This window comes from Oncorhynchus tshawytscha, linkage group LG26 (genome assembly GCF_018296145.1).
Source record: "Oncorhynchus tshawytscha isolate Ot180627B linkage group LG26, Otsh_v2.0, whole genome shotgun sequence".
In the NCBI taxonomy this organism is placed as follows: domain Eukaryota; kingdom Metazoa; phylum Chordata; class Actinopteri; order Salmoniformes; family Salmonidae; genus Oncorhynchus; species Oncorhynchus tshawytscha.
Window position 1 is genome coordinate 25,135,151 of NC_056454.1, and position 17,404 is coordinate 25,152,554.

At 43.6% G+C, this 17,404-nt stretch overlaps 1 protein-coding gene across 1 annotated transcript in view; it reads right to left on the reverse strand.

Annotated features, from left to right (window-relative positions):
• The window catches only part of LOC112225027 (unconventional myosin-XVI-like), a 180,939-nt gene that overhangs the window by 65,607 nt on the left and 97,928 nt on the right, over positions 1-17,404 (reverse strand). Inside the window, 5 exon segments of the mRNA XM_042306657.1 lie at positions 8,363-8,550; positions 10,705-10,780; positions 12,039-12,239; positions 12,461-12,613; positions 15,832-15,904. Of these exon segments, the coding sequence (XP_042162591.1) occupies positions 8,363-8,550; positions 10,705-10,780; positions 12,039-12,239; positions 12,461-12,613; positions 15,832-15,904 (691 nt within the window).

The following is a 17,404-nucleotide window of genomic DNA, read 5'->3' on the forward strand; positions in this document are numbered from 1 at the left end:
AAACACCTGCCTCTGCAACTGGATCCTGGACTTCCTGACGGGCCGCCTCCAGGTGGTAAGAGTAAGTAACAACAAATCTGCCACACTGATCCTCAACACAGGGGCCCCTCAGAGGTGCGTCCCCTCCTGTACTCCCTGTTCACTCATGACTGCACAGCCAGGTACGACTCCAACACCATCATTAAATTTGCCGATGACACAACAGTGGTAGGCCTGATCACCGCCAACGACGAGACAGCCTATAGGGAGGAGGTCAGAGACCTGGCCGTGTGGTGCCAGGACAACAACCTCTCCCTCAAGGTCATCAAGACAAAGAAGATGATTGTGGACTACAGGAAAAAGAGGACCGAGCACACCCCCATTCTCATTGACGGGGCTGCAGTGGAGCAGGTTGAGAGCTTCAAGATCCTTGGTGTCCACATCACCAACAAACTAACATGGTCCAAGCACACCAAAACAGTTGGGAAGAGGGCACGACAAAACCTATTCCCCTCAGGAGACTGAAAAGATGTGACATGGGTCCTCCGATCCTCAAAATGTTCTACAGCTGCCCAATCGAGAGCATGGTTGGTTGCATCACTGACTTGTATGGCAACAGCTCGGCCTCCGACCGCAAGGCACTACGGAGGGTAGTGCGTACGGCCCAGTACATCACTGGGGCCAAGCTTCCTGCCATCCAGGACCTCTATACCAGACGGTGTAAGAGGAAGGCCCTAAAAATGGTCAAAGACACCCTCCCCCTATTTTACCATGCTGCCACTCTCTGTTTATTAATTATGTATAGTCACTTTAAATCTACCTTTAAATATTACCTTAACTAACCTGTGCCCTCACACATTGACTCTGTACCGGTACCCCCTGTATATAGATAGCCTCGATACAGTTATTTTACTGCTGCTCATTAACTTTTTTTTTTTAACATTAAAACTGCATTGTTGGTTAAGGGCTTGTAAGTAAAATCAAAATCAAAATCAAATCAAATTTATTTATATAGCCCTTCATACATCAGCTGATATCTCAAAGTCCTGTACAGAAACCCAGCCTAAAACCCCAAACAGCAAGCAATGCAGGTGTAGAAGCACGGTGGCTAGGAAAAACTCCCTAGAAAGGCCAAAACCTAGGAAGAAACCTAGAGAGGAACCAGGCTATGTGGGGTGGCCAGTCCTCTTCTGGCTGTGCCGGGTGGAGATTATAACAGAACATGGCCAAGATGTTCAAATGTTCATAAATGACCAGCATGGTCGTATAATAATAAGGCAGAACAGTTGAAACTGGAGCAGCAGCACGGTCAGGTGGACTGGGGACAGCAAGGAGTCATCATGTCAGGTAGTCCTGGGGCATGGTCCTAGGGCTCAGGTCCTCCGAAAGAGAGAAAGAAAGAGAGAATTAGAGAGAGCATATGTGGGGTGGCCAGTCCTCTTCTGGCTGTGCTGGGTGGAGATTATAACAGAACATGGCCAAGATGTTCAAATGTTCATAAATGACCAGCATGGTCGAATAATAATAAGGCAGAACAGTTGAAACTGGAGCAGCAGCACGGCCAGGTGGACTGGGGACAGCAAGGAGTCATCATGTCAGGTAGTCCTGGCAGCATTTCACTGTAAGCATTTCACTGAAAGGTCTATCTATACCTATTGTATTTGGTTCATGTGACAAATACAATTTGATTTGACTTGAGACTGCGCTCAGTTCTTGAAACTTTCCAGATTGACTGACCTTCATGTCTTAATGTAATGATGGACAGTCGTTTCTCTTTGTTTATTTGAGCTGTTCTTGGCATATGGTCTTCTATCAAAAAGGGCTATCTTCTGTATACCACCCCTACCTTGTCACAACACAACTGATTGGCTCAAATGCACTAAGAAGGGCATGAGTTCCACAAATGTACTTTTAACAAGGCACACCTGTTAATTTAAATGCATTCCAGGTGACTACCTCATGAAGCTGGTCGAGAGAATGCCAAGAGTGTGCAAAGCTGTCATCAAGTCAAAGAATTTGAAATATAAAATGTATTTTGATTCGTTTAACACTTTTTGGTTACTACTTGATTCTATATGTGTTATTTCATAGTGGAAGTCTTCACTATTATTATACAATGTAGAATATAGTAAAAATTAAGAAAAGTCCTTGAATGAGTAGGTGTGTCCAAACTTTTGACTGGCACTGTAAGTATTCACACTCCTGAGTCAATACTTTGTAAAAGCACATTGGCAGCGATTACAGGTGTCTTTCTGGGCAGTATTTTCACGTCCGGATGAAATGCTTGCCCAAATTCAACTGCCTGCTACTCATCCTCAGAAGATAAGATATGCATATGATTAGTAGATTTGGATAGAAAACACTCTGAAGTTTCTAAAACTGTTTGAATCATATCTGTGAGTATAACAGAACTTATTTGGCAGGCGAAACCCAGAGGACAAACCATTCAGATTTTTTTTTTTTAGGTCACTCATTGGGAATCCAGATTTCTAAGGGACCTTCTTGCAGTTCTTATCGCTTCCACTGGATGTCAACAGTCTTTAGAAATTGGTTGAGGTTATTCCTTTATGTAATGAAGAAGTATGGCCATCTTGAACGAGGGTCACTTGAAGTGTACTGTTAGATAGAAGAGCATGACCAGAAAGCTAGCTACAGTTTGTTTTCTTCCTGTATTGAACACAGATCATCCCGTCATCAATTTTATAGATTATTTATGTAAAAAAATACCTAAAGTTGTATTACAAAAGTAGTTTGAAATGTTTCGGCAAAGTTTACAGGTAACTTTTGAGATATTTTGTAGTCACGTTGCGCAAGTTAGAACCGGTGTTTTTCTGGATCAAACGCGCCAAATAAATGGACATTTTGGATATATATCGACGGAATTAATCGAACAAAAGGACCATTTGTGATGTTTATGGGACATATTGGAGTGCCAAGAAAAGAAGCTCGTCAAAGGTAAGGCATGAATTATATTTTTATTTCTGCGTTTTGCCTGCAGGGTTGAAATATGGTTTCTCTCTTTGTTTACAGAGGTGCTATCCTCAGATAATACCATTGTTTGCTTTAGCCGAAAAGCCTTTTTGAAATCTGAAATGTTGTCTAGATTCACAACAAGTGTAGCTTTAATTTGCTATCTTGCATGTGTGATTTAATGAAAGTTAGATTTTTATAGTAATTTATTTGAATTTGGCGATCTGCATTTCCCGCTAGCGTCCCACATATCCCAGAGAGGCTAAGAGCTTTCCACACATGGATTGTGCAACATTTGCCTCTTATTCTTTTCAACACTCTTCAAGCTCTGTCAAATTGGTTGTTGATCATTGCTAGACAACCATTTTAAAGTCTTGAAATACATTTTCAAGTAGATTAAGTCAAAACTGTAACTCGGCAAGATGACGCCGATAGAGGTGGCAGCTTCGCTTCAAGTCCTTAGGAAACTGTGCAGTATTTAGTTTTTTTATATATTACTTCTTACATTGGTAGCCCAGAAAGCCTTACGTGTTATTACATACAGCTGGGAAGAACTATTGGGTATCAGTGAGACGTCAACTTACCAGCACAACCAGCACTATGACCAGGAATACAACTTTCCCAAAGCAGATCCTTTGTCTGCACCTCCCAGGGCATTTTAACTGATTCCAGAGGCTGACCCAAAACAACACTGTCGGAGGAGAGGGTTCCGGAGTGGTCTTCTAGTGAGGCTCCGGATGCGCGCACATCACCCACCACTTCCGAGTATATTACACACTAATGTCCAGTCCCAAGTTAACAAAGTCGACGAAATTAGGGCAAGAGTTGCTTTCCAAAGAGATATCCGGGATTGTAACATACTCTGTTTCACGGAGCCATTGCTAGCTGGGGACATGCTGTACACCCAACGGGATTTTAAGTGCATCGCACCGACAGGAACAAACATCTCTCTGGTAACAAGAAGGGCGGGGGTGTATGTTTCATGATTAACGGCTCATGATGTAATTGTAACAACATACAAGAACTCAAGTCCTTTTGTTCATCTGACCTAGAATTCCTCACAATCAAATGCCGACCGTATTATCTCCCAAGAGAACTCTCCTCTGTTGTCACAGCTGCGTATATCCCCCTGCAAGCGGATACCAAGACGGTAATCAAGGAACATCACTAGTCTTTATGCAAACTGGAAACCATACATCCCGAGGGTGCATTTAATGTAGCTGGGGATTTTAACAAAGCTAATCTGAGAACAAGGCTACCTAAATTCTGTCAGTATATCGTTTGCAGTCCCCGAGCAAGTAACACACTCAACCACTGCTACTCTAACTTCCGTGATGCATATAAGGCCCTCCCCCGCCCTCCTTTTGGCAAATCTGACCATGACTCCTTTTTGTTGCTCCCCTCCTTTTGGCAGAAACTAATACAGGAAGTGCCGTGCTTAGGTCTATCCAACCAATCGGATTCCATACTTCAAGATTGCTTTGATCATGTGGACTGGGATATGTTCAGGGTAGCCTCACACAATAACATTGATGTATACGCTGACTCGGTGAGCGAGTTTATAAGGCAGTGTATAGGAGATGTTGTACCCACTGTGACTATTAAAACCTTCCCTAACCAGAAACCATGGATTGATGGCAGCATTCGCTCAAAACTGAAAGCACTTACCGCCACATTTAATTAGGGCAAGTTGACTGGAAATATGGTCGAATACAAACAGTGTAGTTATTCCCTCCGTAAGGCAATCAAACAAGCAAAGCATCAGTATAGAGACAAAGTGGAGTCGCAATTCAACAGCTCAAACATGAACGTATGTGGCAGGGTCTACAGACAATCACGGATTACAAAAAGAAAACCAACCCTGTCGCAGACATCGATGTCTTTGCTTAAAGACAAATTAAACAACTTTTTTGAGCGCTTTGAGGAAAACACAGTGCCACCGTGGCATCCCTAGGTGCGTCCTCAGAGCATGCGCAGACCAACTGGCTGGTGTGTTTACAGACATATTCAATCAATCCCTATCCCAGTCTGCTGTCCCCACATGCTTCAAGATGGCCATCATTGTTCCTGTTCCCAAGAAAGCTAAGGTAACTGAATTAAATGACTATCGCCCCGTAGCATTCACTTCTGTCATCATGAAGTGCTTTGAGAGACTAGTCAAGGATCTTATCACCTCCACCCTACCTGTCACCATAGACCCTCTCCAATTTGCATACCACCCCAATAGGTCCACAGACGATTCAATCGCCATCACACTGCACACTGCCCTATCCCATCTGGATAAGAGGAAAACCTTTTGTAAGAATGCTGTTCATTGACTACAGCTCAGCATTCAACACCATAGTACCCTCCAAACTCATCATTAAGCTTGAGACCCTGGGTCTCGACCCCTCCCTGTGCATCTGCGGTCTGCACAGCACAACACCGGGGGCAAACTACCTGCCCTCCAGGACACCTACAACACCCAATGTCACAGGAAGGCAAAAAAGATCATCAAGGACAATAACCACCCGAGCCACTGCCTGTTCACCCCGCTTCCATCCAGAAGGCGAGGTCAGTACAGGTCCATCAAAGCTGAGACCGAGAGATTGAAAAACAGCTGCTATCTCAAGGCCATCAGATTGTTAAACAGCCACCACGAGCACAGAGAGGCGGCTGCCTACCTTCAGACTTAATATCATTGGCCACTTTAATAAATGGAACAATAGTCACTTTGATAATGTCATTTTAAGAATGTTTACACATCTCGCATTACTCATCTCATATGTATATACTGTATACTGTGTCCTTCACTATCTATTGCATCTTAGCCGCTCTGTCACCGCTCTGTCACTGCTGATCCGGATATGTTATACTTATATATTATACATCTACAAGACCCTGATAGGTAAAGTCCCCCCTTATCTCAGCTCACTGGTCACCATAGCATCTCCCACCTGTAGCACACGCTCCAGCAGGTATATCTCTCTAGTCACCCCCAAAACCAATTCTTTCTTTGGCCACCTCTCCTTCCAGTTCTCTGCTGCCAATGACTGGAACGAACTACAAAAATCTCTGAAACTGGAAACACTTATCTCCCTCACTAGCTTTAAGCACCAACTGTCAGAGCAGCTCACAGATTACTGCACCTGTACATAGCCCACCTATAATTTAACCCAAACAACTACCTCTTTCCCTACTGTATTTAATTTATTTATTTATTTTGCTCCTTTGCACCCCATTAATTTTATTTCTACTTTGCACATTCTTCCATTGCAAAACTACCATTCCAGTGTTTTACTTGCTATATTGTATTTACTTTGCCACCATGGCCTTTTTTGCCTTTACCTCCCTTCTCACCTCATTTGCTCACATCGTATATAGACTTGTTTATACTGTATTATTGACTGTATGTTTGTTTTACTCCATGTGTAACTCTATGTCGTTGTATCTGTCGAACTGCTTTGCTTTATCTTGGCCAGGTCGCAATTGTAAATGAGAACTTGTTCTCAACTTGCCTACCTGGTTAAATAAAGGTGAAATAAATATATTCTCATCCCATTCCTTTACTAGATTGTGTGTATTAGATTTTGTTGTGGAATTTGTTAGATATTAGGTTTTGTTGTGGAATTGTTAGATAATAGCTGCTGCACTGTCAGATCTAGAAGTATAAGCATTTCACTACACTCACAATAACATCTGCTAACCTTGCGTATGTGACCAATAAAATGTGATTCAAATTTGATTCACTATCTTCGTGGTAAGCAACTCCAGCATAGATACTCCAGCGTAGATTTGGCCTTGTGTTTTAGATTATTGTCCTGCTGAAAGTTGTATTCATCTCCCAGTCTTTGTGGTTGAATCTGTTTTTTGAAATTCACTGCTGAACTGAGGGTCCTTACAGATAATTAATTGTATTGTACAGAGATGAGGTAGTCATTCAAAAATCATGTTAAACACTATTATTGCACACAGGGTGTGTCCATGCAAACTATTATGTGAATTGTTAAGCACATTTTTACTCCAAGTTTGGGAAACGATGTTCTAGCTGAAGTTATGAAATCTTGCATAATTGTGAGAACACAATGTTTTATAGCAGAAGGGTGTGTGGTTTGTGAACCCTTAAAATGTAATGAGAAACATTTATGATGACACTATCTTACCACATACAGTACTTGTGTGTGTGTGTGTGTGTGTGTGTGTGTGTGTGTGTGTGTGTGTACATTTCCTCTTATCAGCTGGCAGTACAGGACAAACAAAGCTATTCCCAGAGGTCTATATTTAACAGTATGGTGGGAAGTGGCCTAATTTGGGAAAAATGTTTTCCAAACACACACTCTTTGCTTTTCCATCAGTCCCCTGCTCCTGGCTGCTGCTTCTCCAATCGGAACACCCAGCTTCTGACTAAGTGCGTCACAGACATGGACACAGCCTGCTTTCACCATTGGTGATTCCCACCTCCCTTAACCACCAATCAACCATGTGTGTGTGTGTGTGTGTGTGTGGGGGGGTGGTGCCCATATTTAGAGTGTTCTGAGGAGGGATGCTTTGAGCTGTCTGTCATTTCTATTGATCATGACGGTGAACACAGCATCTATTTATATGTATTACCACACTGATTGTGGTACTTTATTGGGGTCTGAATACCATACTGACTGTTTGGATAGGTTGTGGTTTAGATATGACTCATGAGTTAGGGGTATCACCCTCTTGTTTAATGTACCTTAATGAGTCACGAATAGTGTATGTCTGTATATGGTATGCTATACAGTACGTGTCATATGTTACGTTAGCCCCTTTGCTCCTGACGCTGAAGACTACATCCCGTATCCCCGAAAACATATTTACCAAGCCTCTGGTGTACCAGTTTCCGTCACCGAAGGAGAATCTATTATCTGGAATTCCTTACCAGTCGATACAGGTTATTAAATGAGATATACACATACATTCCTGTTTCTCTCATTTTGGACAGAAACATACATACCCACAAACACACTACTCCATAGTAGTTCCCATGTGAGGTTACCGTGTGATCTCAGATGCCCGAGCACCTTTAGGGAGATGCGGAGTGAATTTGGTAAACTCTGGAAAACATTTATTTTCACACATTTAATTACCCATACCAACTGGTAAGGCATTTCCTGATTATAGATATACCTTCGGTGATGGGAAATGTTTATTGGAAATAGATATACGGGAGGGCTGGTGAATATGTTTTTGGGGATACGGGATGCTATTTTCAGTGACAGGAGCCCAATGTGTACAGGTCTCCCGGAGCAACGAGGCTAATGTACCATATGACATGTACTGTATAGCATACACTCTGAGTGACTCGCTAAGGTGATGGTTATGCCACTTAGTTCTCCATACCTTGGTGAGTGTATGAGGTACGGTATGCTACACAGTATATGGTTTACCAGCCATTGTCCAGTACCTTGGTGAGGTCCAGGTACCTCCGAGGCTCGCGGCCTGCGGGGGTCAGGGTGGAGGGGGATGACATCCTGTTTAGGAGAAGTGCTGCTTTGGGCCCTCTCAGAGCCATCCTGGCCTGGCCCGGTACCAGAGACCCAGTCTGGGTCAGCTTGGACTGGAACAACTGCTGCACCAACACACTCTCACTGGCTGTACAGGGGAATCACAGAGAGAGAGAGAGGGAGGGAAGGGAGTGGAGAGGAAGGAGGGAGGAAGACAATTGGAGAGCGTTGATTGGAGGAGAGGATCAGCAGGAGCAGGAGAGGAGGAAGGAGAGAGAGAGAGAAAGAGAGAGAGAGAGAGAGAGAGAGAGGAGCAGACAGTAGACATGAGGGGATTAAGAGGAGAAGGATGGTTGGAAGGAAGGAAGGAAGGAAGGAAAGAGGAGAAGTGAGGGGGAGGCAATGTAGCAATAATAGCCATGTAAACAATCAGGTCCATAAGAGAGTAGGCTGAGCATGCTGCCAAAGAACACGTGAAGCAGCCCTGGAAAACAATGAGATCTTTGAGAGAGGCATGTGTGTGTGGGAGGGGAGTGTGTGTGGTGTGTGGTGGTGAGAGATAGAGAGAGAGAGAGAGAGAGAGAAAAGAGAGAAAAGAGAGAAAAGAGAGATCTTGAAAGGAAAAATAAACAAGAGTCCTAGACTGGTTGTAGGGAGTAATGACTGTGGGCTCCAGAGGTAATTGTCTCTTCATTTATGTAATCATAATCCCCCTCCAACCCCACCACCTGACTCCTGAGGCTCACAAGGCACTCTCCATACATACAGCTCAGTCCACCCTCAGCCCCCACCCTCACACACCCTTCAGTCTAAACTTACCTTTACCCTTTGGTATATAGGAAATGGATGGGAAGGAGGGGCTGAGATGTATCCACAGGAGGATGCTGAAGGGAGGACAGCTAATAATAATGGCTGCAATGGAGTAAATGGAATGGTATCAAACACATAGAAACCATGTGTTTGATGTATTCGGTACCGTTCCATGTATTCCGTTCCAGCCGTTACTATGAGCCCGTCCTCCCCAATTAAGGTGCAACTGGCCGCCTGAAGTTAATATCATATTATCTGAGCTGGAAGTGTTTGTGGGTATGTATGTTTCTGTCCAAAAGGAGTGAAACAGGAAGGTGTGTGTGTATCATAATGTGTGTGCATGTGTATCTTTATGTGTGTACATTGTGCGTATGTGCACAAAGGAACAAAAGCAAGAGAGAGGGTCAAAGAGAGGCACAAAAAGCCAACTCTGAAGGGGTAGCCTGATTAGGCACATCATGTAAATTACAGCAAACCACAGTAATTAGCCCTAGAGACGCTAAGCTAGCTGCTCCTGGCTCTGACACAAAGTCTGCCTGTGTCCTGCTATGCTTGGCTCACAACTACACCAGCACACGTCTGTCCATGCTCAATAGACTATATACCCACTACTGCTGTGTTTGGGTCGTTCTGTATGAATTCAATCACTTTCTGACAGCACCCTTCCAGACATGTTTGCCCATAGAAGAAGTGTTCAGAAAGTGCCTTTTTGGACCTGAATGACAAAACCTTCAGGAGATAGAGGTGCTCAAAGTGGATCCATGGATCCAAAACGTGTCAACTCAATGTTTTCTCATATGTTGTAGCTTAGACCCTACTTTACATTGTCTGAGGTGTTTGTGTTTTGCCTGTCATCGGTTGAGACACAGCATTCTTTTGAAATCAGGGTGAATGTCATTTCAATCATAGAAAGATCATTTTGTAATGAACCTATCCCTTCAGACCACTACAATTTAGCTGGTACACCATTGAAATTCAATTGAATTTCTACATTTAAATTACTATCAGGAAGATGGCCACCAGTCCAATCACCATCGAATGACATCTTGAATTGGAATGCCTATTCTATTATTTATATCTCTATGATTTCAATAGGTTTCCTATGAAAGATTGACAGTTTAATTTAAAACAATGGATATTTCCACTCACATCACAACACAAACACCTCAGATGATGTGAAATAGGGTCTAAGCTACAGTTTATGCATGTTTAGTTAATATATGCTAAAGGTAAAGAAATTACTATTTTAATAAAAATAAAAAAAATCCAAGAAATAATAAAACATTTTGACAACCCTGTTTGTAAGCTTTCAAATTATATTAAACTCAACTATTTATATTTTTCAGAGATGACGACATGACTGTCTCATGGTAGGGTGGGGTACGCAAAATGGTCAAGGTTTCTTAATATCAAAAGGCATGCAGTCAGAAATTGATCGAAATTAAATGGAATGACCCGACCCGTGTGTGTGTGTATATTTAGTGATACTTACACTTCAGAACCAGTAGCAGGTTTTGGGGGAGGGAGTCCTTGTTCTTCACCAGGGATCCTGTGAGGTCATAGGCCATCTACCAATCAGAGAACAGATATACAACAACATGTGGTCATCCTGTCTGGGTTGGCGCCCCCCCCTTGGGTTGTGCCATGGCAGAGACCTTTGTGGGCTATACTCAGCCTTGTCTCAGGATGGTAAGTTGGTGGTTGAAGATATCCCTCTAGTGGTGTGGGGGCTGTGCTTTGGCAAAGTGGGTGGGGTTATATCCTTCCTGTTTGGCCCTGTCTGGGGGTGTCCTCGGATGGGGCCACAGTGTCTCCTGACCCCTCCTGTCTCAGCCTCCAGTATTTATGCTGCAGTAGTTTATGTGTCGGGGAGCTAGGGTCAGTTTGTTATATCTGGAGTACTTCTCCTGTCCTATTCGGTGTCCTGTGTGAATTCTCTAATTCTCTCTTTCTTTCTCTCTCTCGGAGGACCTGAGCCCTAGGACCATGCCCCAGGACTACCTGACATGATGACTCCTTGCTGTCCCCAGTCCACCTGGCCATGCTGCTGTTCCAGTTTCAACTGACCTGAGCCCAGACCATGCCCCAGGACTACCTGACATGATGACTCCTTGCTGTCCCCAGTCCACCTGGCCATGCTGCTGCTCCAGTTTCAACTGTTCTGCCTTATTATTATTGGACCATGCTGGTCATTTATGAACATTTGAACATCTTGGCCATGTTCTGTTAAAATCTCCACCCGGCACAGCCAGAAGAGGACTGGCCACCCCACATATGCTCTCTCTAATTCTCTCTTTCTTTCTCTCTCTCGGAGGACCTGAGCCCTAGGACCATGCCCCAGGACTACCTGACATGATGACTCCTTGCTGTCCCCAGTCCACCTGACCGTGCTGCTGCTCCAGTTTCAACTGTTCTGCCTTATTATTATACGACCATGCTGGTCATTTATGAACATTTGAACATCTTGGCCATGTTCTGTTATAATCTCCACCCGGCACAGCCAGAAGAGGACTGGCCACCCCACATAGCCTGGTTCCTCTCTAGGTTTCTTCCTAGGTTTTGGCCTTTCTAGGGAGTTTTTCCTAGCCACCGTGCTTCTACACCTGCATTGCTTGCTGTTGGGGGTTTTAGGCTGGGTTTCTGTATAGCACTTTGACATATCAGCTGATGTACGAAGGGCTATATAAATAAATTTGATTTGATTTGATTTTGATTTGATGTTAAAGGTACACCTTTAAAATATCAGATTCACTCACCTGGTCTACATTGTATGTGAGTGTGTTGCTGTGTGCGCGCGTGTGTGTCTGTGAGCGAACACCTACTCACTTGGCCTGCGTAGTGTTTCACAGTGAAGGCAGGACCCTGGTCTATGGGTGGGGGGTTTCCATTGCCGTCCTTGGTTGTCAGGGAGATGCCGTGTGTGGGTGTGTTGTCGAGGTGTGTCTGCAGTCTCTTGTAGAGCGTCTGTTCTGTAGGCCTCAGCGACTGACTCTCCTCATCCATCACAGACAGCAGACCTTGAGGCTTCTGGGAAGATGGAGGACAGGGGTCACAGACAGATATAGAATGCATAGAACCACGGTACGCTGTGCCCTGACGCAGGGTAATCTGATCTTTGTACCTCAAAATCTATATAACCACACTCAAAACCAAAAGCCTTTTCTAGAATGAGATATGTGTTCTTTTTATAGAGGTTATCACAGTTCTTAAAGAGGCAGTGGTGGAGACCGCAGACAACAAAACATTACCTGGAAGAAAAAGTCTAGAATGGCAGGCTGGTTGCCAGGTGACCGGAGCGTCTCCATGGTGACGGCCTCCTGTAGACACTCGGCCTGCTCCTGCTGGAACAGCACCTCGGAGACATACAGCCTCACACGCTCGTTGGTCATGTTCACACACAGCTGGGAACACACACACAAGTTAACATGCAAGTAAATGGTGTGTGGCAAATTCACACGGGACTAAAATTACAGATGTGGTGCTTTGTGCTTGTACACAAAATTACATTACCCGACCTCCCTCAGTAAAACTCATGCCGTCTGATAAGGGCTAAAGTAACATGTAAGCCTAATGTCCTAAACAATGGTTTCACCATAGGCCTAGGCTACTACGCAACGATGTATAGGCATATGCAATCACCACAAATGGCTCACCAGAACTTCCTGCACTGCTCACATGCCTATCTCAAACCCTCACGAATACTTTGGTTAAAAATGTAATAAAACAGTGAACTTTAAGAGTTGAGAAATAATAATAATAAGATTAAAGGAGCAGTTTTATTTCCATTTTCGGACTTATAAATAATGTATATGTTCCCATTTATTCTTGAAGAATATAACTTAGAAATGCCTCTTGAGCTTCGTTTAACTTCCTTACCCAATCAGAACCCAAAATATAAGCTTGTTTTACTCCAACGTTTGTAAACAAAGTAAATGTAACCAAAGACTATGTAGCCTCAGAACATGGTTAAAAATATCATTTTGATATCATGGATTCGTTGCATCCATAGCTCTGTCTATAAATCTGAGGGTGGTTACATTTCTCTAGCCCCATCCCTCAGGTTTTACTGAAATAGGGATGGGAAGAATGCTTTGTTATTGTACTGCTGATTGCCACTTTAAAGCTCTGCCTCCTCTCCATGATATGGAGCCCCCAATCCAGAGCCAAGAGCCGGCTATATGTCTATAGCTTACTGTAGCTACTGTACTGCTATAATAAAATGTGCCATTGTTTACTTAGAAGTTTAATAACAGGGCTTAGCTACAGGTAACTGCCAAAATAAAGGAAACACCAACATAAAGGGTCTTAATAGGGTGTTGAGCCAGAACAACTTCAATGCACCTCAGCATAGATTCTACAAGTGTCTGAAACTCTATTGGAGGGATGTGACACCATTCTTCCATGAGAAATTACATCATTTGGTGTTTTGTTGATGGGTGGTGGAAAACACTATCTCAGGCAATGCTCCCAAATCTCCCATAAGTATTCAATTGAGTTGAGATCTGGTGGCTGAGATGGCCATGGCATATGGTTTACATTGTTTTCATGCTCATCAAACCATTCAGGGACCACTCCTGCCCTGTGGATGGGGGCATAATCCTCCTACGGGGGCATAGCCATAGTAGCCAAAATAATGGCCTGCCCAACATTTTTATACATGACTCTAAGCATGATGGGATGTTAATTGCTGAATTAACTCAGGAACCACACCTGTGTTGAAGCACCTGCTTTCAATATACTTTGTATCCCACATTTATTCACGTGTTTTCATTATTTTGGCAGCTACTTGTATATTGCACAATGGGCATTAAGGATTCAATGCAAATATCTCTTGATTTTCATAGTTAATTTGCTTAATATTGGGATGGGAGAGCTGTCACTCCCCTTACTTTAAGCAATCACAAATCAAAGTGCCAAATATTTCTGTCCAGTCCATGAAGTTGCAGCTCGTGTCGTTACCATGCCAATTTTAATGGTGGCGCCCAGTCCCAAATAAGCACTGGATCCAAAATCAAAATATTCAAAGTTAAGCAAAGATGCTATTTTTATATGACAAACACCCAGAACATGTATTTATGGTTTGTTTAGATTGTAAAATACTTCCATTCAACCTTTAACATGTATTGGATATCACAATGACATGTAAGAAACATCAGAAATAATTCAATTGTGGGATATTTAATTTACATTTGATTTAGTCTTTGAACTTGAATTGTATTTTAGACTAATTATATGTCTATGACAGCGTCAGTCAGTCAGTCTCAGCAGGTGTTGATGTCTGTAAAGCATGAGCTCATTAAGGAAATGCTGAGCAGGTACAATACAGCTCTGACGAACAAACTCTAACAAGCCCAGGCCGCATTAATGACCCTGATCTGTGTGTGCATCGTGTGTGTGTGTGTTTGTGCCATGCGCACACTAAATGATCATGCTTGTTTTGTTGACACCTGCCCCTCCCCTATCTCTCCAGAGTGTAATGTGTAATCCAGTGATTAGTTGTCTTCAATAACAGACAGGGTGTCCTCAAACATGGACCTGAACACTGGAACACAGGAAACACACTGGGGGAAGGAGGGATGAGGGAGGAACGGGGCTGAAGGGGTCGAATGGGGGCGGAGGGGGAGGATGGAGGACGAGGGATGTTTAATCCCCAATAAATGTCTACCAGTCTCTTTCTTTCATCCACTCTTACCCATCTATCTCTCCTATACCTCTCTCCATCTCTCTCTCTCTCTCTTTCTAAGATTCCCTTGTCAGGTTAGATCTGTGAATCCCCCACTTCCGCTCGGATTAAAGAACATCCTGAGAGGAAAGCAATTGACATCTTACCACTTCCACACACACACACACACACACACACACACACACACACACATGGTTTGATCAGGGGTGGTCCCAAGGGGAGTGTGGGAAAGCCGAGGGCAGCATGGGTAAGCACTTATTTCCTTGAACACCTCCAATGTTCCGCTCGGATTAAAGAACATCCTGAGAGAAAAACAATTGACATCTTACCACTTCACACACACACACACACACACACACACACACACACACACACACACACACACACACACACACACACACACACACACACACACACACACAGAAATAGAGACTTCCAGCTAAACTCTCTGATCTTTGTTCGTACAGGGGAGAAGTCCATAAGATCTAGAGACCACAATATTTATGAATGAAAGAACAGAGGGAGAGAGAGATGGCTGAAAGAAAGACACAGAGTCAAAGGTATTGTGTCTGCTTTTTTATCCAAAGCAACTTTCAGTCATCAAACCTAATATCCTGGCTTTTGCAAGAACCATGCTCTACTAACTGAGCTACAGAGGACCATAAAATAAACACTGCCCTGTGGTCCTGGTCTCAAAGGGTTAACCTAGACCTGTTATATAGTTAGCAGGTTGATACCTCTAAAACCTTCTCCACAGCCAGAAAAGATGACCGTAGCTCAGTCTGGCCTTGATGTTCGAACTATGTCTATGACTTGAGAATACCTCAGACATACTAGAGCCATAGAACCAGACTCAATACAACTGGAAGGAGTGGAAACACACATATAATATGGGGTGGGGAGATCCATAATGTGGGTTTTGTGAAATGAACGTACCTGCTCAAATCCATTCCTCTGGAATTCCTCAAATCCAAAGATGTCCAGGATTCCAATCTCAAGAGCAGGGTCTCTTTGGGAGAGGTGTGGAGGAGGGGAACGATCAGAGAAGGAATTCACAAACAGTGTGACAGCTACTCAGAGGCCATGTTGGTGTGTGTCCCTGTTCGTGTCTATGTTTGATTTGGAGTGGTGTGGCTAGAATGAATGGAAAAGTGTGTGTGTTCGCTGAAGTATATACAGTGCATTCGGAAACTATTCAGACCCCTTGAAGTCTTCCACATTTTGTCATGATACAGCCTTATTCTAAAATGGATGAAATAGTTTTTTCCCTCATCAATCTACACACAATATTCCATAATGACTAAGCAAAAACAGGTTTTTGATTTTTTTGAAAATATATTTAAAAACCTAAAAACTGATATCGAATTTACATAAGTATTCAAACTCTTTACTCAGTACTTTGTTGACGGACCTTTGGCAGCGATTACAGCCTTGAGTCTTCTTAGGTATGACGCTACAAGCTTGGCACACCTGTATTTGAGTAGTTTCTCTCATTCTCGCACAGCTATTATCAGGTCTCTCCAGAGATGTTTGATCGGGTTCAAGTCTGGGCTCTGGCTGGGCCATTGAAGGACATTCAGAGACTTGTCCCGAAGCCATTCCTGCGTTGTCTTGGCTGTGGGTCGTTGTCCTGTTGGTAGGAGAACCTTCGCCCCAAGTCTGAGGTCCTGAGCGCTCTGGAGCAGGTTTTCATCAAATATCTCTTTGTACTTTGCTCTGTTCCTCTTTCCCTTGATCCTGACTAGTCCCCCGCTAAAAACAATCCCCACAGCATGATGCTTCCACCACCAGGCTTCACCGTAGGGATGGTGCCAGGTTTCCTTCAGACGTGAAGCTTGACATTCAGGCCAAAGCGTTCAATCTTGGTTTCATCAGACCAGAGAATCTTGTTTCTCATGGTCTGAGAGTTTTAGCAAATTCCAAGTTGGCTGTCATGTGCCTTTTCCTGAGGAGTGGCTTCCGTCTAGCCACTCTACCATAAAGGCTTGATTGGTGGTACTGCAGAGATGGTTTTCCTTCTGGAAGGTTCCCCCATCCCCACAGAGAAACTCTGGAGCTCTGTCAGAGTGACCATCGGGTTATTGTTCACCTCCCTGACCAAGGCCCTCCTCCCCTGGTTGCTCAGTATGGCTGGGCTGCCAGCTATAGGAAGAGTCTTGGTGGCGCCAAACTTCTTCCATTTAAGAATGATGAAGGCAACTGGCACCCTTCTCCAGATCTGTGCCTCAACACAATCCTGTCTCTGGGCTCTACGGACAATTCCTTCGACATGGTTTTTTCTCTGACATTCACTGTCAACTGTGGGACCTTATATAGACAGGTGTGTGGCTTTCCAAGTCATGTCCAATCAATTGAATTTACCACAGGTGGACTCCAATCAAGTTGTAGAAACATCTCAAGGATGATCAATGGAAACAAGATGCACCTGAGCTCAATTTTGAGTCTCATACTGTAGCAAAGGTTCTGAACACTTATGTAAATAAGGTATTTCTGTTTTTGAGTTTAAATA